General features: G+C 44.6%; 1 protein-coding gene across 1 annotated transcript in view; it reads right to left on the bottom strand.

Annotated features, from left to right (window-relative positions):
- The window catches only part of LOC126095156 (uncharacterized), an 89,552-nt gene that overhangs the window by 10,407 nt on the left and 54,878 nt on the right, over window positions 1–24,267 (bottom strand). Inside the window, exon 3 of the mRNA XM_049909916.1 lies at window positions 4,446–4,563. Within this exon, the coding sequence (XP_049765873.1) occupies window positions 4,446–4,563 (118 nt within the window). The remainder of the gene's footprint in view (window positions 1–4,445; window positions 4,564–24,267) is intronic.

Genomic DNA, 24,267 nt, shown 5'->3' with positions numbered 1-24,267 from the left:
ACTACGGATTGAAAATGCAGAAACTGAAAAAAGGTAGGAAATTAAGATGGGACTGGATAAATTTAAATAATCGAGCTTGTTGAGAGTTTCAGAGGCAGTATTAGGAGACGATCGACCGAATCAGGCTAGAGAAATACAATAAAGACGAATGAGTAGCTTCATGAGATGCTATAGTAAAGACAGAAGAGGATGAAATAGGTAAGAAAGATCATAAGGTGTTGTAGAAATCCCTGAATAGCGCAATAAACAGTGAATTAAAATGAGAAAAGATAAAAATACAACAAAGGAAGCAAATGAAAGGCAAATCAGACGTCAAAAAAGTGAGATTGACAGAAGGTGCAAAACGGCTGCTAAGGCATGGCTAGAGAAGAAGTGCGAGGCTGTAGAAGCATGCATAACTAGGGAAAGAACAGGTGCCGCCTATAGAAAAATTAAAGAGACCTTTGGATAAAAGAACTGTAGAAGCACTACACGAGGGTATAGAAAGAGAAAACGAAGCAGTTGAAGATAAGATGGGAGACTTGATACGGAAACTTAGCTCGAAACAAAGCCCAAGGAGTAGACGACATTCCCTACGAATTATTGACACCACTGGGAGAGTCAGCTTTGACAAAACTGTTCCATCTCGTGTGTAAGATACATGAGAAAGGCGAAATACTCTCGGACCTCAAAAGAATGTAGTAGTAATTGCAGTACCAAGAAACATAGTTGCTGACACACGTGAATGTCACCCAAAAATCAGTTCAATAAGTCAAGAAATGGTTCAAATGGCTCTGAGCACTATGGGACTTAACTTCTGAGGTCATCACCGAGCGAGGTGGCGCAGTGGTTAGCACACTGGACTCGCATTCGGGAGGACGACGGTTCAATCCCGTCTCCGGCCATCCTGATTTAGGTTTTCCGTGATTTCCCTAAATCGCTTGAGGCAAATGCCGGGATGGTTCCTTTGAAAGGGCACGGCCGATTTCCTTCCCCATCCATCCCTCACCCGAGCTTGCGCTCCGTCTCTAATGACCTCGTTGTCGACGGGACGTTAAACACTAATCTCCTCCTCCTCCTCTCCTCTGAGGTCATCAGTCCCCCAGAACTTAGAACTACTTAAACCTAACTAACCTAAGGACATCACACACATCCATGCCCGAGGCAAGATTCGAACCTGCGGCCGTAGCGGTCGCGCGGCTCCAGGCTGTAGCGCCTAGAACCGCACGGCCACCGCGGCCGGCCAATAAGTCAAGAAACACAGTTGACACATATGAATGTCACCCAAAAATCAGTTCAGTAAGTCATAGTGGCAAAACACTGTCACCAATATACTTTATAGTGGCAAACGAAGGTTAGAATTAAAACAGAGATTTTATTATGTTGAATGTGATGACAGTGCAAGTATGGGAAATTTATCACCAGATATGAAGAGATGGAAGACGATACGAAACCAAGGGAAGACTGGTGCCTTAAAGCGGGAATAATGACATGAGCCGGTCGTCATTGACAGTAATACATACCAGAATACGTAATCAACTGCATCTTAAGCAATGTTTTGCTTGTAGCTGGTCATGTACAAAAAAATTGAGCGCAACTGATTATAGTATATGTATAGGCAGCTGTTTGCTAATAACCTGACCCTATACTGCAAATTGTAAAACACGGTTTTTGCAAATGACGAAACACAGTACGTCTTATAAACAAATGAGGGCGTCATATGTGCCGTGCATTCTCCTATATGCCACAATGTGTACAGACGCCAATATAGAAAGGAAGTCTATGGTATATATGTGGCACTGGCATCAACAGACGCACTTCTAACGTCTGGTACCAAACAGATGATATCAGCAGATTCAATTGCTGCAGCGTGAATCAGTAAGAACTGCAAGGATGATGGGCTTACTACTCTCCAAGTTAGCATCCCTCGATAAAGATAAAGTGAAGTCGTTCTCAACCTCAAGTTGGGTTTAAAGACTACCTTGCTTTACTAGGCGTCATCCTATTACAAGGAGTATGCCCTAATCTTTCTCTGACTTGTAACTACAGTAATTTACCCAGGTAGTTTTACTGGGACATACAGTTTATCGTGGAACCTGAAAAACTGTGAAGTTTGGTATTTTTCACGAACACTAAGCATTGCCTGAGATGACATTAGTAATCAGTGACAGAAAAAACTTCTGATTTTGTAGTCCGGCACCTCCCCACAATTTCCTCCATTACCAATTCAGTTGTGCATAAATTCCGTTTTTTCCCTTTTCGACTCAGTACCTCCACATTAGTTACTGGATATACCCACCTGATCTTCAGCATTCTTGTATAGCACAACACTTCAAAAGCGTCTGTTCTGTTCTTGTCTTTAATGGTTATCGCCCATGTTCCACTTCCGTACAACGTTACACTCCAGACAAATACATTCATAAAATATTCTCTAACATTTAAATTTCTATTTGATGTTAACAAATTCGTCTCTTTCAGGGCGGCTTTTCGTGCTATTGCCAGTCAGCGTTTTACATTGTCTCTACTTTGACCATCATCAATCATTCTGCTGCCCAAATGGCAAAACTGATCCACTGATTTTAGTATCTCTTTTCCTAGTCTAATTCCTGCCCGATTTAATTCGGCTGCATTATATTACCTTTGTTTTACTTTTGTTGATAGTCATCTTCTAATTCATTTTAAAGACACAATGCAATCCGATCAATCTCTTCCAAATCCTGTGACGTCTCTGACAGAAAAACGTCAACCTCAGATTTTTTAATTCTTCCCCGTGACTAATCCCCTTCCCGACTTTCTCCTTGGTTTCCATTATTGTTTGCTCATTGTAAAAAATGAGAGAGATAGGCTACTACAGTGTCTCGCACTCTGTTCAACCAGTGCTTCCCTTTCATATCCTTCGACTCTTACAACTGGAGTCTGGTTTCTCTACAGATTGTTAATAATCTTTCGTTCCCTATTTTTTATCGTCGTTACCTTCACAATGTCTAAAAGCGTATTACATTCAAAGCTTTCTCTGTATCTACGAATGCTATAAACGTAGGTTTATCTTTCTTTATCCTATCTTCTGAGATAAGTAGTATGGTCAGCACTGCATTGCGTGTTCCTTCATTTCTCCGAAACACAAATTGATCTTCCCCCAGATCGGTTTCTATCAGTTTCTCCACTGTTATGTAGAGCTGGTCATAGGTTGTATTCCAACAATGAACAACATAGAGACGGAAGTGTTGACACTTTCTGCATGACCTGACCATCATTTTGCAGGACAATGCTCAAGCACGTACAGTGAAAGCTGTTACTGATTTTTTGACTGATGGGGATGATAAGTGCTATAACACCTACTGCACTCCCCTGATTTAAGCCCTCGTGAGTTCAACTCGATTTTTAAACTGAAGGAAACACTTCACGGCATTCGCTTCAGAACTGCTACAAATTCGTCGGGCAATAGACTGCGCCGCTCGAACTGTCAACACAGCTGACACTGCTAAGAGTATCCTACAACTTCCACATCGCAGGAAACGGGTTATACACAATGCTGGTGACTACTTCGAAGGTCAGTAAAACTTTGAAACACGTATCTATTTTGTACGAGCTATAAATAAATAGTTCAAATGGTTCAAATGGCTCTGAGCACTATGGGACTTAACATCTATGGTCATCAGTCCCCTAGAACTTAGAACTACTTAAACCTAACTAACCTAAGGACAGCACACAACACCCAGCCATCACGAGGCAGAGAAAATCCCTGACCCCGCCGGGAATCGAACCCGGTAACCCGGGCGTGGGAAGCGAGAACGCTACCGCACGACCACGAGATGCGGGCAATAAATAGTTGCCACTATTAAAGTTCCAATCCTGGTAGTTACCGAAAGATGATTACAATTTCAGATTAATTGGACAATTTATTCAAGAGAAAGAGCTTCACATATTGAACAAGTCAATAACGCGTTGGTCCAAGCAGTTAATTCGGCTTGGCGTTGATTGACGGAGGTGTTGGATGTCCTGCTGAGAGATACTGAAGCTCTTTGTTTTGAGTACATCATGTATTTTTTTCTGAAATTGTAATCACTTGTTTGCCTGTACATGCACAATCACATCTACCGATTTTCGTCCCACTCGGATAATTCCTTTGTTGTCCGTCGTCCTTTATGCCTCAGAGTGTGGAATCACAATTAACCCAAATGAAATTTGGTAAAATTTGCTGCCAGTCTTTGAATAAATGTAGCAACCTGCTATTAGTCTATCTCGTTGGGTTGGGCTAGTGGACGATCCTATTTCGGCACTGCATTCTTTTGCATCTGCCTGAATGTCTCTCTCCACATCACAAAATTTTTTCAGTCTTGAAATACGGTAGTATAAATTCTGATCGAGAACAATTTTTATTACTGCAAAATGGGGAAACTCTTGTGATATGGAAAGCCAAGACGGGAAAACGAAGCTCAGTGTAGCAGTGACTGCGGTTGTCTTACCCTCCATGGTGTCCCGCGACGACGCCGGCAACCCTGGGGGATGGACCGACTTGCCGCCCCCAGGCAGGATGCGGCATCATAGCTGGCGCCACCACCGCTGGCGCCATCGCTGGCCACCCTGAAACAGTACGGCAGCCACGGCACACTTCAGTGCAGGGTAGTGAGGTTCACTTTTTTTGCTGCTTCTCTAGTTCATCCAAAGAACGGAACCTTTAGAATAGAAGTGAAGTATAGCAGAGAGTCACTGAACCACTGCTTGCCTTTTCTCAAGTCGAATTCAGCTAGTGGACAAATAGGATCAATCAACCATGCCAGACGTATAAAATAGCTTTAAAAATGCAGGCCACGTCCAATGTATAGGTAGACGTTCAATTTTCATTACTCCAACAGGGAAGCTTGTTCCTCCAGTAGGGTCTAAGCAGAAGACTCGTAGTACAGAATAACGGAAAAAGCAAAGAGCAATATGGTTACGGTGCATTACATGATGTAGAAGTCAGTTGGCTAACAACCTTCACGAACTGAAGCACGACAGGAAGTGCTGCGTGGTTGTAATCAAAGTATAGCTACAAACAGAGGTCGACTGTCTGCTGTAATTGTAAAAAATGCTTCAATTGGCTCTGAGCACTATGGGACTTAACATCTGAGGTCATCAGTCCCCTATAACTTAGAACTACTTAAACCTAACTAACCTAAGGACATCACATACACCCATGTCCGAGGCAGGATTCGAACCTGCGACCGTAGCGGTCGCGTGGTTGCAGACTGAACCGCTCGGTCACAGCGGCCGGCGCTGTAATAATCGTACGGCACTGAAACATGGTATATATATATTCCAATGCGTTTACGTAAAACTGATATACCTTGGAAAAAAATTAGTTCCAGTTTTAGCCACGATGTGCAAATCTGGCACTGTAGAGCATCTCGTCTATGTCTATGGTGCTCATATTTAATTCATTGTGTAACTGGCGGTTAATAATATCGACATTATGCCTTCCTCATTTGTTTGACCTTTTCTGTCCACGTCCCGTTGCTAATCTATTACGTATGGGAAAGTTTCTACATGTCTTTCTTGCATTCACAGCATCAGATACGTCCCTGGTAACCAAAATTGGAACTAATTTTTTTCTAGCATAATTCCGTTCCGCATTAACGCATCAGAATATCTACCAAGTTTCGCTGCCATACGATAATTACCGCCCTAACTGAACCTGTACGAGTAGCTGCATAGCAATCGTAACCACCTGGTACATTAGGTCCGGTGGGACCGAACTTTAGACGTCACATCGCTCTACGAGGCGTACAGAACGTTCAACATCAGACTTGCAAATCACTATCAGTCACGGCCTTATCTCGTTTACGTCTAAAGTAGCTCTGTCACAGGAAGGAAGAAAGGTTGAATTTTAATACTATAAAATATCATGTGACACTCCTCTCGTTGCGCTTCAGCTTAGTTGGACAACGATGATAAAGGAAACATTCCGTACCTGATGAAAGTTCCATAGCTGGATTCACCTTAAGTGATTTACGGACACAACAAAACGTGAATTTAGTCTTGTTGCCCCCGAATACGGGTCCAGTGTCTGGGCCATCTCGGTCTGCACGTAACTGGATCAGATGGTGGTTAAACGTCTCCGCTCCCGCATCACTACCAACACAACCATGCTCTTTCATTGGTCTTGGGGAAGCACGGCCTAGACAGAAAGTAGCTTGGAGCCTGTATCTATGGTATATGACATGGTTATGCGCAAACGAGTGACAGCTATGATACATCACCAAGAAGTTCCTGCCAGCGAGTAAAACACCCAGTAAGTCACCCTCTGGAGGGAGGCTTAAATCTTTCGCTCTGAGGACACTCTTATGGCACGCGTATCAACGACCGGTGCCTTCAAATGATACATCACCAAGAAGTTCCTGCCAGCGAGTAAAACACCCAGTAAGTCACCCTCTGGAGGAAGGGTTAAATCTTTCGCTCTGAGGACACTCTTATGGCACGCGTATCAACGACCGGTGCCTTCAAATCAGTTTTTGTGACCGGTTGTCGCTAGCCCAAGGAGACGATCGCAAGTAATATAGCGAAACATTCGGCTAAAAGTCGTAAGTATTGAATTTCCATTATCCGTAAACGACACATCGTTTCTGTATATGCAACATGCATGTGTGGTTTTTTTTTTATAACATCATTCAACTCACAGCTACTTTGCACTCAGAAATAGATTAGAAGATTTTCAAAATCGCTTAGAATCTATTGTTAGATCCTTAAACATTTTAAGGCTTTGACTGGTGATCGGGCTTGGTAACGAACGTCTAGACTAGTTCGCCCTCCACTAACCTCTTCCTTTTACAGCTTGAATCTTTCGTGGAAGTAGATATCAAATTTTTAATATGATGGTAACATAAAAATGTAAAACAAATTTATGCTACTGTAGCACAGTTCTTTGTGAGGCAAAGGTACAGATCTAAAACTCCTCCTTCACGTACCAAAAGTTAATGAACCACTGAATGTCTGAACGTTCTATCTGACGCTCATGTTATCATGTAAGAGACACGTAGTGAGATGAAAATTACATTATATTAATGCAATTTTCTATCGTTCTTCCTAGAATATGCCTATTCTTAAAAGAAAGATGGTCGTTTTCATATTGTAGAACACTTTATCATACATCTCGCCCTTTTAAAATTTCTTAGCTTCTTCCAGACAGCCAATGACAGTACGTTACAAAATACAAGTTTCCAGTACCATTGAGAGTATACAGCGGCGTGCTGTCTTAAATAACTTTCATACATCGATTTGTCAACTGCAACCTGAATGTGACGTAGAAAATATCAAACTGGTTCGTTATATCATAAAGTGCTGTGCAAAATTTATAAAGAGCGTAATGCTGTGGACTTCCCGTGTTAATAATGACACATCATCGCCTGAACAGAAGTTCCTAGCACTCTCTATAAGTTTGACAACATTTTGTGTGATATATGGCCCTTCAGAGCTCTCTCGTTGACTTTCTCGTTTGGACCTGAATGTTATCTATACTTCAAAGAGAGCCGAATATGGTACCGTAGTCTGCCATTCTGGATACAGTTCAAACATACATACACACGAAGGAATAAAGAATCGTAACATTACATTGGCAGTCCAGCGACCGGTTGCATATACGTGCAACGGTAACGAATCGGGCAGCTTTAGGTGTATAATTAAAATCTCTACGCTAAGTCATCTATTCGTCCAGTAATCATATCCTACAAAGGACCAGCAATAAAATTTCTGAAGACCTATTTCCGGCTCCGGCAGCTGGTAGCTGGTTAATTAAGCTGGTGAAGGGCCGGCAGCGCCAGGTCCTTTCTTTTCCATTATCTTCCGAGTACCAGTGCTGGTGTTGTTACCAGAGGCGGTTTTAACTCAAGTGAGGGAAAGTAAATTTGGGACTTGAGACAAAGTTTCCCTAGTTATGGCTGAACTATCACCATGAGGAACACTCAGCACTCCGACACAGCGGTGTACAGCTGGCCGAATCTTAACAGATACACGTATCTGTTGCTCCCCGCTGTTAATGTTTAAGAAGTTTGAATTCTGTTTCTTCGGATTATGCGGTAGCATAACATTGCGCGTAGCCTGGGTCAGTGGTATGCATTTGGCGGAATTCAGTCCGAATGAGACTCTGCGGCTCCTTAGCGGTTCTAGGATAAACATACAGTAGATTGATATTAATTGCATAAGAATACAAACAGCTGTATTGGTCCTATTTTTCTGCAGTTGCTGCTTCAGGAAATTTGAATCAAATTGCAGAGAGCGCTTTACCACTCATGAAATACCAGTCGCTGTAATGAGACCATTTTATTTTTTAACTGACACGATCACTCAACGTGATTTTAACGACTTCACTGAACAGTACAAAGACAGCACCAGATTCAGAACACCTACAATTTCAACGAAATAAATACACATTTACGAGCGTCTTTCAATAAGTAATTCCCTATATTGTTTTCCAGAACATATCCGTAAGAATTACAATTTGGCGACAATATCAATCAACTTTTGTTTACATTAGTACAGTATTTTTCTACATGGTCTCTGTGGTGTCACCGCCAGACACCACACTTGCTAGGTGGTAGCCTTTAAATCGGCCGCGGTCCGTTAGTATACGTCGGACCCGCGTGTCGCCACTATCAGTGATTGCAGACCGAGCGCCGCCACACGGCAGGTCTAGAGAGACTTCCTAGCACTCGCCCAGTTGTACAGCCGACTTTGCTAGCGATGTTTCACTGACAAAATACGCTCTCATTTGCCGAGACGATAGTTAGCATAGCCTTCAGCTATGTCATTTGCTACGACCTAGCAAGGCGCCATTACCAGTTACTATTGATGCTGTAAAACATGTACCGTCACGAGCGATGTTCACCATTTATGGATTAAAGTTAAGTATTCCACAGCTACGTCCTTTGTTGCTAGTCTAATTTCCTTGACCTGTTCCAGACCTCACGCCAGCCTGCGTGAGCTAAAACGCGTGCCTTTCGGCTTCCTCTAATAACACGGGGTTGGCTCTCCTGCCAATTCACAACAGTCTCCATGACGTTCTATGGCCTTACGCTAGCGTTGTGTGAGAGCAGATGTTGCCTGCTGGTAAAAGCTTTTGTCCCGTACTCACAGCAATGTTTCCACTGCATGAATCACACTTTAATCATCTTCAAAGTGCGTCCCACGTAGAGAATTCCTAAGTGGTCAAATTACGAGGGCTATTCGGAAAGTAAGGTTCGATCTGTCGCGAAATGGAAACCACTGTGAAAATCGAGAATGTTTTATTTGCAACAGTTAACTGCACTTTCCAACTACTTCTTCACATAGTCGCCGCTCCGGCTTAGATATTTGTCGTACCGTTGTATCATCTTTTCAAACCCTCGTCACGGAAGCCAGCCTCCTCTGCTTTCTGCCAATTTTCTGACGAGGAGGAAGAGGAGGAGGAGTAGATTAGCGTTGAACGTCTTGTCGACAAAGAGGTCATTTGAGACGGAGCGCGCCGGCCGCGGTGGTCTAGCGGTTCTGGCGCTGCAGTCCGGAACCGCGGGACTGCTACGGTCGCAGGTTCGAATCCTGCCTCGGGCATGGGTGTGTGTGATGTCCTTAGGTTAGTTAGGTTTAAGTAGTTCTAAGTTCTAGGGGACTTATGACCTAAGATGTTGAGTCCCATAGAGCTCAGAGCCATTTGAACCATTTTTGAGACGGAGCATAAGGTCGGATTAGGGAAGGATAGAGAAGGAAAGCGGCTGTGCCCTTCCGAAGAAACCATTCCAGCATTTGCCTTAAGCGATTTTGGGAAATCACGGAAAACTTAAATCAGGATAGCCGGACGAAGGTTTGAACCGTCGTCATTCCAAATGCGAGTCCAGCTTGTTAACTACTGCGTCATCTCGCTCGGTACCAATTCTCTACACTGGTCAACAGTTGGATATCTGTGCCAAAATGTTATCTTCAGACAGCAGCTACATGTGGGCAGAGACGAAAGGGGGAGCCGATTGTGGACTGTATCTTGGGTGATCAAACACTTCCCATCGACAACGCTGCGGAAGGATCTTCATTGCCTGTGCACAGTGCGGCTGAGACTTTTCATGACGAAGAAAAAGCATGACTTATGCGACGGCTTTACGTGCTCACTGTGAGCTCAGAAGTGAAAAGAGCGATATGACACGGTCAACGGGTATACTATAGACACTGCCCAAAACATCGGCGCTAAGCTTCATCGGATTTTCTCTGCAGTTTCAGTTTAGAGCCCGATCAGATTTTCCTTTTCTAATAGCCTTCGTACACTCACGCCCGACGTCGACAGGTCTGGGCTACAGTGTGGATGAGGAAACGATGTCCAACCCCATTGGCGTTGTGATCCCGTATTCTGAGACTTGTGTGTGGGCGTGCATTGTCGGAGTAAGGTTTCTTTTGGAGTCTTGTCAGATAGAACAGGTCAGAAATTGTGAATTTTTCAGAGTCTTCAAATATGCTTTTGAACTGTTGACTCTTTTGGCAACAAATTCACGAGAATGACACCAATACTATCCCAAAAAACAGTCATCATGACATTGCCAGCAGAAGGAGCTGCCTTAAATTTTTTCTTTCTTGGTGATTTCGGGTGGTTCCACTCCACTGACAGAAAGACCTCTCCATTGGTTTCAAACGGCTTCAACATTTCAGGTGAAACAGCTTTTTTCGAAATCTGTGGTCGGTTGTGAGCATTAGTGGAATCTGTCCTGAGCGAACCATTGCATATCCAAGAGTCTCAATCACTGCGTACGCACCTCCAATACTCGCCGATAGCTCGGGAGCCAAATGTCGAGTTGTGATGCGCCGGTCTGCACAAATAACGGAATCCGCGATATTCACCGTGTCGCGAGCAGTGGCTGACACGATGCTCAGTTTCTGAACTTCCTGTCACTTTAACTCTCTTTAACCCACCGAGCGAGGTGGCGTAATGCTTAGCACACTGGACTTGCATTCTGGAGGACGACGGTTCAAGCCAGTGACCGGCCATCCTGATTTAAGTTTTCCGTGATTTCCCTAAATCGCTTCAGGCAAATTCCGGGATGGTTCCTTAATCCGAGCTTGTGCTTCGTCCCTAATGACCTCGTTATCGACGAGTCGTTAAACACTAATCTCCTGCTCCTATCTTTAACTATCGGCCAACAGTACTCCTATCGACTGCATCATTACAATATACGGCACACAAACGTTTATGGTTTCTTTTTCCGCAGTTACGAATTCATTTACAGTTCGTTGCTCGTAGCGCGGGACTTGAGGCACCCGCAGAAAAAACACCAGATTTAAATCACCTAAAAGGATGTTTTCTCGCATATATTAACGAAAAACTGTGGCACTGTTTACTGAACGAGCCTCGTATAACTATTTATAGTCGTTGTCCAAGTTTATAAAATTTTATACACTCCTGGAAACTGCGAGAGGGCTGTACAAGCAATGATCACACGCACGGCACAGCGGACACACCAGGAACCGCGGTGTTGGCCGTCGAATGGCGCTAGCTGCGCAGCATTTGTGCACCGCCGCCGTCAGTGTCAGCCAGTTTGCCGTGGCATACGGAGCTCCATCGCAGTCTTTAACACTGGTAGCATGCCGCGACAGCGTGGACGTGAACCGTATGTGCAGTTGACGGACTTTGAGCGAGGGCGTATAGTGGGCATGCGGGAGGCCGGGTGGACGTACCGCCGAATTGCTCAACACGTGGGGCGTGAGGTCTCCACAGTACATCGATGTTGTTGCCAGTGGTCGGCGGAAGGTGCACGTGCCCGTCGACCTGGGACCGGACCGCAGCGACGCACGGATGCACGCCAAGACCGTAGGATCCTACGCAGTGCCGTAGGGGACCGCACCGCCACTTCCCAGCAAATTAGGGACACTGTTGCTCCTGGGGTATCGGCGAGGACCATTCGCAACCGTCTCCATGAAGCTGGGCTACGGTCCCGCACACCGTTAGGCCGTCTTCCGCTCACGCCCCAACATCGTGCAGCCCGCCTCCAGTGGTGTCGCGACAGGCGTGAATGGAGGGACGAATGGAGACGTGTCGTCTTCAGCGATGAGAGTCGCTTCTGCCTTGGTGCCAATGATGGTCGTATGCGTGTTTGGCGCCGTGCAGGTGAGCGCCACAATCAGGACTGCATACGACCGAGGCACGCAGGGCCAACACCCGGCATCATGGTGTGGGGAGCGATCTCCTACACTGGCCGTACACCACTGGGGATCGTCGAGGGGACCCATCGTTCTACCATTCCTAGACCGGCAAGGGAACTTGCTGTTCCAACAGGACAATGCACGTCCGCATGTATCCCGTGCCACCCAACGTGCTCTAGAAGGTGTAAGTCAACTACCCTGGCCAGCAAGATCTCCGGATCTGTCCCCCATTGAGCATGTTTGGGACTGGATGAAGCGTCGTCTCACGCGGTCTGCACGTCCAGCACGAACGCTGGTCCAACTGAGGCGCCAGGTGGAAATGGCATGGCAAGCCGTTCCACAGGACTACATCCAGCATCTCTACGATCGTCTCCATGGGAGAATAGCAGCCTGCATTGCTGCGAAAGGTGGATATACACTGTACTAGTGCCGACATTGTGCATGCTCTGTTGCCTGTGTCTATGTGCCTGTGGTTCTGTCAGTGTGATCATGTGATGTATCTGACCCCAGGAATGTGTCAATAAAGTTTCCCCTTCCTGGGACAATGAATTCACGGTGTTCTTATTTCAATTTCCAGGAGTGTATTTGCCGAGTTTGATAATCAACAAACTGTGATGTTCTTGGGTTCAAGCATGGCTTTCAAACTACCGTTTCTATTACAAAGCCATACTTGTGCTTTACGGCAAGAAGCTTAATGATCAGAGGCAAGCACGCCGTTTTGCACCGGAAACAGAACGCTCATCATTCGGGATTTTATTCATTCGGGATTTTATCAACAGTTAATTTAACCGCTAAGCATTTTAAATGGCCAAACATATACTTAAAATTGGCGAGAAAATTGTGTATCACTAGATACTGGTCAGTCACGGCGACTGATCTAATAAAAGGCTCGTGCGGCTTGGGACCCATAAAAGTCTGTGGTGATCAGCGGAAGGGAACTCCGTGGCAGAGGCCACTGTCGCACGCCTGTGACTATCGCAACCTGTGCGATAGTGTTCGACTTGAAGGTAAGCCGCTTCGAAGCCTGGTGACGGATGAAATTTTCGCTGCCAGTATTTGGCCAGCAAGGGGGGACAGGTGGTGAGGTATAGTTCCTGGTCACCAGTCTTTGCGTCGCTGTCCTGAATGAAATTGCAAACCTCGCCGCAGTGTCTCATGGAGAAAGAACATATTGATGGCGATCCGGAACGTTCTCTTCGAGAGTAGGCTATTTGTCGACACCGGATTTCGCCTTCTCCCTTTTCACATCATCAACACACAACGCAGATATAACACTACACTATACACACAAAAAACCATCTCACTCATGCACACGCAACAAACACACATACGACACAGATGTGGCATATCCGCAAGGAAAGAGGCCAGTGTGTGCGGAGGAAGACCACTCTTTCCGACAGGCGCTTGGGATATCCTAGCCAACAGTTCAAGACGACTTTTAATTTAACTCTAGGGGGAGGACACCACGTGCCTGTCGAGGTCCCTGTGAACCATGTCTCTGAGCGATGCTGTGCTGTGAAGAGGGCGGCACAGCCATCACCTCACGAGAAGCCGCGAGATGGCGACACGGAACTGGAGGAGCTGACAGCGCCTCCTGTGAGCCCTAGACAGAGGGCAGTTGTATGGAATACGGACTGCTACTCATCGAGGCGGCTACCAGCAAGCCCAGCTGCTGGCGTGCTAGTGTCACATTAGGGAGCGAGCGGCAACACCGTGGGTCGCTGCGTCTTCTGGAATCAGTACGTTGGCCTGCTGTGAGAATGCACCTAAGTGTTTCTTCGATGCTGAAGGACAGGTGCAGGCATCCTATGCACATGTCGTCTCCTGTTACTAACGATGCTGTTGTTAGTTACGCCCCTGCTCGGACTGCTGGCAAGTGGTTCACCAACTGAACTCATTACTGTTACATTAGTATGCTCAAACGAGAAGATTATGTAGCAACGTTTTATAATGTGTCATTTTTAATTATGTAGTTGTGTAGCGGTTGCGTGAAATATCGTTGTCCTTCATCCTATGAGTCGCAACCCCCCGGGGGGGGGGGGGGGGGTAGGTCTCAGTGTCTTTCTTGGGAAACCGCGGTCGCAGGAGGAAGCAGTTGCAGTATGGCCGATGACGTATGCTTCGTGTCGAGCGTCTGCCTTCATGGAAATGTCACACAGAAGTGACAAGGTTTCGTGAAACCACACTGTAAAATCGCTAACGTTCAGAGGTCGTACTTATTTATAGTAATGAATATGAATTTAAAACTGTTGAAAACTTCAAATACGCCAAGATTTGCAGCAGTGAGAAATGATACGATGTCTGCGGAAGGAACTAGAGCGGCGACAGGGTCACAAAGTCCTGTACAGACTGTATTAAGGAATTCATCTCTGTATGGTTTGCGTGGAGGGGGGGAAGGACCTTCTTAGCTTTCAGGTCGAACGACAACACAAGGAATTCTTAAAAGCGCATTTAAAAGTTGCTCACGTTGAAATGTAATACAAAATGGTTGCTGCCAGAGACACACGCATCTCTTGTCAAAGACTTCGCAACACGGTTACTACAATGCATTTCAGTATCCTTACTTCGAAATGGACAATAGATCGCTAGCATTGTCAGCAGTGAGAGAAGGCACGAAGCACAGAAATTTCTACCGAGTGGCTCCAGAACGGTTTAGCTCACTGCACATTGCACAGTATTTGACACACTGTGTGTTGTTTCTTTTTCCTTCATTCTATGGCTTGATCGGGATTCTCACAAAATCGTCATTGCTTATCGACTGGTTCATTTCTTTAGTGTTGTTGATTGTGGTTGCCGTGAAGTGAACCATTCTTATTTTGATCGTGATTTATAAAAGAATTGAAAAATATCTTCGGAAACCTAATACAATGATTTTGACAGAATTTACGAAACATTCTCGCAATTAATTAAAAAGAAATGTCTTGTTTTGAAACTGATTGAAAGTAAATGAAACAACAAGCCCAGTCCAGGTCTGAATACTAGGGGTTCTGTAATAAAAAATAATCCTAAGAGAAGTTAAATTAATTGTTTATTAAATTACACAGTTTCTTGTTAACATTAATTGTGAACTGAACGTAAATATTTTTTTAATAATAAATACACTGTGTTAATGATGGATAAATCCAAAACCTGAAAGCTATTTTCAGGAACCGATCGATAACTAGATAAACAAAATCCAGTAAGTAACTTTGAGAAATTCGAAAAAAGATCTACTTTTAAGCAAATAGACGTAAAAATAAGATATTTGTTCTATTTCCAACGTAAAAATAGGATATGTGTCCTATTCCCAGAGAAAATACTAAAACAATTTATAAAATAAATTCTTGCCCACTCTTCAAATTGAGTGTTAAGCACTCATCTAGAGCAATCGGAGTGATGTCAAGGATTAGCCTGGCTGCAGACACCTATGACGACTTCACAGGTTGTCTCTATGAAGGCACATTTTTAAAATTCTCAATAAAGGGGCGAGCGTGCCGCCGAAGATTTTGCCATGCTGGGGAGGGGTGGGGGAGGGAGGGAGGTAGGTGAGAGGGGCTCAGAGGGATCGATTGTCGTTTTATTCACGCATGTGTCAAAGGAGGGTGGGAAACAGAAAGCCTCAAAATATAAGTACCCTTCGCTGCTGCGGGTCACTTTCAGACTTCGTCCAATAGTTTTGAATGGTAATTAGTGGTTCCAACCTGACACGAGAGCAAAAAATGCAGTCGCTTTGTACTACAAAGGGGTGCGATCTTGTTCAGTGGGGATGCAGTCCTTAGGGAAGGGTTGAAACGTCTGGGGGATGTCAGCAGTTTCAAAGGTTGTCAAGAACGTCGTCCTGTTGCTCGTCGCACTGAGGACTGTCGTTACCGACCGCGAAATATGTCTGAACCACCGTCCCAAAGGAAAGGGTAGTTTCTTCACGTCATTTATGCCACATTCTGAGGGATATTCGTGTCAATTCTGAATGGCAGTGCTCTGAAATGCTTTCCTCTTCCACGCATAAGAAAATCGCGTGACTCCATTGCTGGGTGCCACGGTCCTGACCTCCGTCGTACAGCCATGAAAAGAAGGGGTGAAATTCAGGTGAGACGTCTTGTTACAACCTTCCCATTGCGTGACCTGTCCACAGTAATGCTCGACAGAATTATGGTGAAATTTGTTGCCAAGGTGACATCATTAACCCGTCTCATACGTCACATGAACTTCTGAGGTGTGGCTTTTTTTCGCATGCGTCGCTACCTTGCTTTTTGAAGCGTTGTCAAGGCCGCGGGTGACGTCGCAGAGCGCCACGCTTTTACGACCGTCACAGAGGAACGTTGCAGGCACCTTTGAGCTTGTGTGTCGCAATGGGGCATAATTATGGCGTTTCGAAAAAGTGATTCTCTAATTGTTTTGCGCAGGGTATCAAAAGGTGGTATGCTTTTTAGCTTGTTTGCCTCCTGTTCACCTAACATAATTTCAACCGTATACAGACCAGCGCTTCAGTCTGGGGCCGCGCGACCGCTGCGGTCGCAGGTTCCAATCCTGCCTCGGGCATGGATGTATATGATGTCCTTAAGTTAGTTAGGTTTAAGTAGTTGTAAGTTCTAGAGGACTGATGACCTCAGATGTTAAGTCCCATAGCGCTCAGAGACATCTGAACCATTTTTCCAGACCTGCTGACAAAATAAGATTTTCGGTATCTTCATACAGCTTCCCTCTTTTAGCTACTCAATACGTGACTCGGTAGCTAGCTAGTAACGCTATCTCGTTGACACTGGGTGCCTAAGATTAGTTGAAAATACTGTTAAATCAGAAAGACAAGTAAATAATCAGTAACATAATACTATTTTAAATTAAGAAATAACAATACTATTTTATTACCTGAATCACAGCAGTTCGCTGCTGGTAAAGAATTTTTAGTTCTCTTTCGATGAAATTCAAAGGTTTATCAGCTACCTTAACGACGTTTAGTTGAGAGCTGAAGGATAAGCTTTGATGGTTTCATACACTGACGTGACAATATTTTGCCGCAAATTATACGCTGTGGTTTATTATTCATGACAGATGAAACCATACTTCAAGTAATTGTCGTCATAAAGTCTATTTCTTTATATTTTGATTTTCTTTCGCCACTGCCGCTTGTGCCACTAACTGAGGGCTGCACAGATATTTTGCAAAACGTCTCCATCTTATGCTATCTCGGAACGAAGCGCAAAGACACAATAACCACGTCCCTAATCGCTGACGGCTCGGACGACAGATTAAAGTGAATGAAAACGCGTGCCTATGCGACCACGGACCACTTCACCGCTGCACTGCGAATGCTTTGCACAAGTGCACTTGATTTCCCGATCAGTATAGTATCAAAATTCGTGGCCTTTGAAATCTCTGACATAGGTTTATTATTGGTCGGAGAGGGGCGGGGGGGGGGGGGGGGGGAGGATCGCAAGATTTTTTTTTACTTCGAAAGGGGTACTCTGAAAGGGGGGCGCGTATTCAAAAAGGTTGAAAACAACAGTGATACACAAATCAGGCTGTAAGTAAATGGTTCCAGAATGAGATTTTCACTCTGCAGCGGAGTGTGCGCTGATATGAAACTTCCTGGCAGATTAAAACTGTATGCCCGACGGAGACTCGAACTCGGGACCTTTGCCTTTCGCGGGCAAGTGCTCTACCGTCTGAGCTGCCGAAGCACGACTCACGCCCGGTACTCACAGCTTTACTTCTGCCATTATCTCGTCTCCTACCTTCCAAACTCTACAGAAGCTCTCCTGCGAAACTTGCAGAACTAGCACTCCTGAAAGAAAGGATACTGCGGAGACATGGCTTAGCCACAGCCTGGGGGATGTTTCCAGAATGAGATTTTCACTCTGCAGCGGAGTGTGCGCTGATATGGTAGATATGGTAGAGCACTTGCCCGCGAAAGGCAAAGGTCACGAGTTCGAGTCTCGGTCGGGCATACAGTTTTAATCTGCCAGGAAGTTTCAGTAAATGGTTGCTGTTTAGTTTTGCTACAAGTAAAAACAAGTGTTTTGGCTCTAAACACTACGGGACTTAACATCTGAGGTCATGAGTCCCCTAGACTTAGAACTACTTAAACCTAACTAACCTAAGAACATCACACACATCCATGCCCGAGACAGGATTCGAACCTGCGACCGCAGCAGCAGCGCGGTTCCAGATTGAAGATCCTAGAACCGCTCGGCCACAGGGGCCGGCAAAACCAAGTGTTTTCCTTAAATTATAAAAACACATTGGAGTTAATTAATTTTTCAATTCAAAAGCAAGTTTATTTTTCTCAAAGTGAAATATAATACGTAGAGGGTTTATTCATAATTTCTCTACTCTTAACACATTTTTCCAAGCCGTCAGTCATCATGCTGGTTTGACGCAGGGGCCACAAATTTCTCTTCCTGTGCCCACCTCTTCATCTCAGAGTAGCACTTGTACCCCACATCCTCAGTTGTTTGTTAGATGTATTCCAATCTCTATATTCCCTTACCGTCTTTACTCTCTACAGCTCCCTTTACTACGATGGAAGTTACTACCTGATGTCTCAACACATGCCTACCATCCTGTCCCTTCTTCTAGTCAGTGTTCTCCACATATTGCTTTCTTCGCCAATTCTGCCGAGAACCTCCGCTTTCCTTATCTTAACAGCCTACCTAATTTTCAACATCATTCTACAGCAGCACATAATGTTTCGATTCTCTTCTATTCGGATTTCTCCACAGTCCGAGATACTACCATTCAATGCTGTCCTGCAAAATTACATTCTCAAATTTTTTCGTCCTCAGATTAAGACTTACGTTTGATACTAGTTGACTTCTTTTGGCCAAGAGTGCCCCATCGCCTGAGGTAGTATCCTTTTTATGTCCTCCTTGTTTCATCCGTCCTGTTTATCTTGCTTCCAAGGTAGCAGACGTCCTTAAATTCGTCTACTTTGCATTCACTGATTTAAAAGTTAAGTTTTTCGTTTCTCTCATATCTACTGCTCCTCATTACTTTCGTCTGTTTATTCTCAGTCCATGCTCTCTACTCCGACTGTTCATTAAACTCAGCAAGCCCTGTAAATCACTAGTTTCACAGAGGATAGCAATGTCATCGGCGAATCTTGTCTTTTACATCACTTCACCTGGAATTTTAATACCACTCTTTAATCTTTCTTTTCTTTTCGTCATTGCTTCTTTGATGTATGCATTGAGCAATAGAGGAGAAAGTCTGCATACCTGTCTTACATCCTTTTTAATCCAAGCACTTCGTTGTTGATCTTCCATATTCTCCCTTGTTTATTGTGTATTATTCTTCTTTATCTATAGCTTATACCTATTTCTCTCAGAATTTTGGACTTTTTATGCCATTTTACATAGTCGAACGCTTTTTCTAGGTAGACATGTCCTTTGAAAGTATCTTGATTTTTCTTAAGTCTTGCTTCCATTACCAAATCAATGTCAGAAGTGTCTCCCTGGTGCCTTTACCTTTCTTAAAGTAAAATTTGTATACATCTAACGGATTCTCAATTTTCATCTATTTGCACCCAGCTTTAGCTCAGACTCGAACATTGTGGCCATTTTAATGGGTACTGGTGGGATCTCCGTAACACCGAGCGAGGCTTTCTGTCCTCTCCTCAGCAGAGTGTGTGAAGTGTGTCTCTGTTTCCTATATATGACCATGGTCAATGCTTGTGCAGTGGAGTAATTTTATTGTTATAGTTGATTATGGCAGTCAGAGAATGTGAGATGATTAAACTCGGCGGTAGCACATAGCGTTCGTCTTCCGATAATCAAGAGGCTTGAAGAGACTACAAGTGGGATCCAAAAGTGGCTACAACTCCTTTCCTGTGGGAGGAGAGGCTTTGTCAACGGCCACTGCACACACTTTCTTCACGAAGTGGTGCAGATAAATTAAACGTGCCAAACTCGCTGCTGCACTTGCGAATATTGAGTCATTGTCATTGCCTATTAGCTATCTCGTCTGCTACATTTAAATGACGCCGTACATTCAGACAATTAGGTTGACTCCCCTTGTGAGTTACAGGCAAATAATTTCCTTAATAAATATACATTTTCAATGGCTGAATGTTGACAACGTTGTTCTCATACTCATGTTAGCCCCAAATTAAGCGTCATCTAGTACTTAATTTTCAGGAACAATTGTTATCATAGTGACTAACTCAGAACATACACTACGTGATCAATAGTATCTGGTCACCTGGCTGTAAATGACTTACAAGTTCGTGGTGACCTCCATCGGTAATGCGGGAATTCAATATGGTGTTGCCCCCCCCCCCTACCCTTGATGACAGCTTCCACTCCCGCAGGCATACGTTCAGTCAGGTGCTGGAAGGTTTCTTGCGGAATGAGAGCCCATTCTTCACGAAGTGCTGCACTGAGGAGAGGTATCGATGTCGGTCGGTGAGGCCTGGCACGAAATCGGCGTCCCAAAACATTCCAAAGGTGTGCTATAGAATTCAGGTCAGGACTCTGTGCAGGCCAGTCCATTACATGGATGTTATTGTCGTGTACGTACTATCAGTTTAATAAGTCACAGCTGCAAAATACTAACGCGAATTCTTTACAGACGAATGGAAAAACTGGTAGAAGCCGACCTCGGGGAAGATCAGTTTGGATTCCGTAGAAATATTGGAACACGTGAGGCAATACCCACCTTACGACTTATCTTAGAAGAAAGATTACGGAAAGGCAAACCTACGTTTCTAGCATTTGTAGACTTGGAGAAAGCTTTCAACAATGTTGACTGGAAAACTCTTTCAAATTCTAAAGGTGGCAGGGGTAAAATACATGGAGCGAAACGCTATTTACAATTTGTGCATAAACCAGATGGCAGTTATAAGAGTCGAGGGACATGAAAGGGAAGCAGTGGTTGGGAAGGGTTGTAGCCTATCCCCGATGTTATTCAATCTGTATATTGAGCAAGCAGTAAAGGAAACAAAAGAAAAATTCGGAGTAAGTATTAAAATCCATGGAGAAGAAACAAAAACTTTGAGGTTCACCGATGACATTGTAATTCTGTCAGAGACAGCAAAGGACTTGGAAGAGCAGTTGAACGGAATGGACAGTGTCTTGAAAGAAGGATATAAGATGAACATCAACAAAAGCAAAACAAGGATAATGGAATGTAGTCGAATTAAGTCGGTTGGTGCTGAGGGAATTAGATTAGGAAATGAGACACTTAAAGTAGTAAAGGAGTTTTGCTGTTTGGGGAGCAAAATAACTGATGATGGTCAAAGTAGAGAGGATATAAAATGTACACTGGCAATGGCAAGGAAAGCGCTTCTGAAGAAGAGAAATTTGTTAACATCGAGTATAGATTTAAGTGTCAGGAAGTCGTTTCTGAAAGTATTTGTATGGACTGTAGCCATGTATGGAAGTGAAACATGGACAATAAATAGTTTGGACAGGAAGAGAGTAGAAGCTTTTGAAATGTGGTGCTACAGAAGAATGCTGAAGATTAGATGGGTAGATCACATAACTAATGAGGAGGTATTGAATAGAATTGGGGAGAAGAGGAGTTTGTGGCACAACTTGACAAGAAGAAGGGTTCGGTTGGTAGGACATGTTCTGAGGCATCAAGGGATCACAAATTTAGCATTGGAGGGCAGCGTGGAGGGTAAAAATCGTAGAGGGAGACCAAGAGATGAATACACTAAGCAGATTCAGAAGGATGTAGGTTGCAGTAGGTACTGGGAGATGAAGAAACTTGCACAGGATAGGGTAGCATGGAGAGCTGCATCAAACCAGTCTCAGGACTGAAGACCACGACAACAACAACAACAACATTGTCGTGTAACCACTCCGCCATAGGCCGTGCAATATGAACAGGTGCTCGATCGTGTTGAAAGATGCATTCGCCATCCCCGAATTGCTCTTCAACAGTGGCAAGCAAGAAGGTGCTTAAAACATCAATGCAGGCCTGTGCTGTGATATTGCCACGCAAAACAAAAAGAGGTGCAAGCCCTCTCCACGAAAAGCACGACCACATGATAACACCACCGCCTCCGAATTTTACTGTTGGCACTACACACCCTCGCAGATGGCGTTCACCTGGAATTCGCCATACCCACACCCTCCGATCAGATCGCCACCTTGTGCACCGTGATTCGTCACTCCACGCAATGTTTTTCCACTGTTCAATAGTCCCATCCGACGTGATGTGTGGCTTATGAGCAGCCGCTCGACCATGAACTGCAAGTTTTCTCACCTCCCGCCTAACTGTTGCAGTACTTGCAGTGGATCCTGATGCAGTTTGGAATTCCTGTGTGTTGGTCTGGATACATGTCTGCCTATTATACATTACGACCCTCTTCAACTGTCGGCGGTCTCTGTTAGTCAACAGAGGAGGTTGGTCTGTACGCTTTTGTGCTGTACGTGTCCCTACACTTTTCCATTTCACTGTCATCGGAAACAGAGGACCCAGGGATGCTAAGGAGTGTGGAAATCTCACGTAGAGACGTATGACAGAAGTGACACCCAATCACCTGAGCATGTTCGAAGTCCGTTGAGTTCCGCGGAGGGCCCATTCTGTCTCTCACAATGTTTAATGACTGCTGAGGTCATTGATATGGAGTACCTGGCAGCACAATGCACTTAATATGAAAAAGTATGTTTTTGGGAGTGTCCGGATACTTTTGGTCACATAGTGTATAACCGCGCGAAGCGGCGAATGAGTTAAGATAGGCCTTTACGAGGGTAATCCCAAAAGTAAGGTCTCCTATTTTTTATAAGTACATACACCTGTTTATTTCTGCAATGATTTACATCAGTTTACAGCTTGAACGTTTAGCTATTTTTCGACATAATCACCATTTCTGTCGAAGCATTTTTGTAGACGCTGTGGCGGTTTTTGCATGCCCATGTCATACCAGCTCGCCGCCATGCTGAAGAAGGATGCCGCCACTGGCGTGATTGTTGCTTGGTCTCAGCTGTAAAATGGTATGCCCAGGTTTGGTCAATTGAGTCCAGAAAGTTGTCCTCTTCGGCTGCAAGGCGGTGAAGAAATGCGCGGGAAGCATAAACTCGTTGCCGCATTTAGGTCCTCAGTCAGCGTGCGTGGCACCCATCTTGCGCACACCTTCCGGTAGTGCAATGTTTCCGTTAAAATTCTGTGAGTGGTGCTTCGGGAAACCTCAGGAACCAACATGCAGAGATCATCCAGGGTGATCCATCGATCTTCACGCATGCTTTGCTCAACCTTCAACACTATCTCCTCATAAATTGGTCTCCCGCTCCTCTGTTCGACGTGAATTTCGGTACGACAAGCTGCAAACTCTCTACACCACTTACGAACATTTTTGACATCCATGCGCGACTCACCATACACTTCCGTCAATTGGCGATGGATTTCAATTGAAAAACCGAATAACTGCGCACAGTTTGCACTTGGCGGTAACATCCAACGGGAGCTCCATTCTCAACAACTGCCAAGCCAAGACAGCGCCTCAGCGCGGCGTGCGCATGTTTACACTCTTCATAACAGTGTGACCAACTGCCACACGAACAAAGTTCTATACTTATAAAAAAAATAGGAGACCTTACTTTTGGTATTACCCTCCTATAATATTTTTGGCTATCTGGCCTAATCTTGAGACCTGCTAAGGCTGAAACATATAGTAGCCGGCAGAAGTGGCCGTGCGGTTAAAGGCGCTGCAGTCTGGAACCGCAAGACCGCTACGGTCGCAGGTTCGAATCCTGCCTCGGGCATGGATGTGTGTGATGTCCTTAGGTTAGTTAGGTTTAACTAGTTCTAAGTTCTAGGAGACTAATGACCTCAGCAGTTGAGTCCCATAGTGCTCAGAGCCATTTTTGAATTATTGGTAAACAATCATTCTAGCCGAATAGTGCGTTGTGTGGAAACAGTAATATTGTGCAATACGGGAGAAACTCAACCATGCGATACCTAATGCGTCCTGATCACGCACTTTGAAGTGTGTGTATGTGGTCAACACTTGAAAAGACTGCGAAATAGGTTTCTTGTTGCTTATGAAGAACACTCCCTTATAAAGAATCGTTGCATTTTCTACCTCTTAATGGCTATCATTCGAGAACAGAGACTTCAGAACAACCTAATGTGAACGGGTGGTCAGGCAGTCTGAGGGTGAACATTGATGAAGAAAGACGCACAGTGTGGGCGCGTGCTGTAAACAGTATTGATTTTAATTAAGTTTTACTCCAGTTG

This window comes from Schistocerca cancellata, chromosome 1, assembly GCF_023864275.1.
Source record: "Schistocerca cancellata isolate TAMUIC-IGC-003103 chromosome 1, iqSchCanc2.1, whole genome shotgun sequence".
Taxonomy (NCBI): Eukaryota; Metazoa; Arthropoda; class Insecta; order Orthoptera; family Acrididae; genus Schistocerca; species Schistocerca cancellata.
Note: the sequence above shows the minus strand (reverse complement) of the source record. Positions and strands in the feature narration are given on the sequence as shown.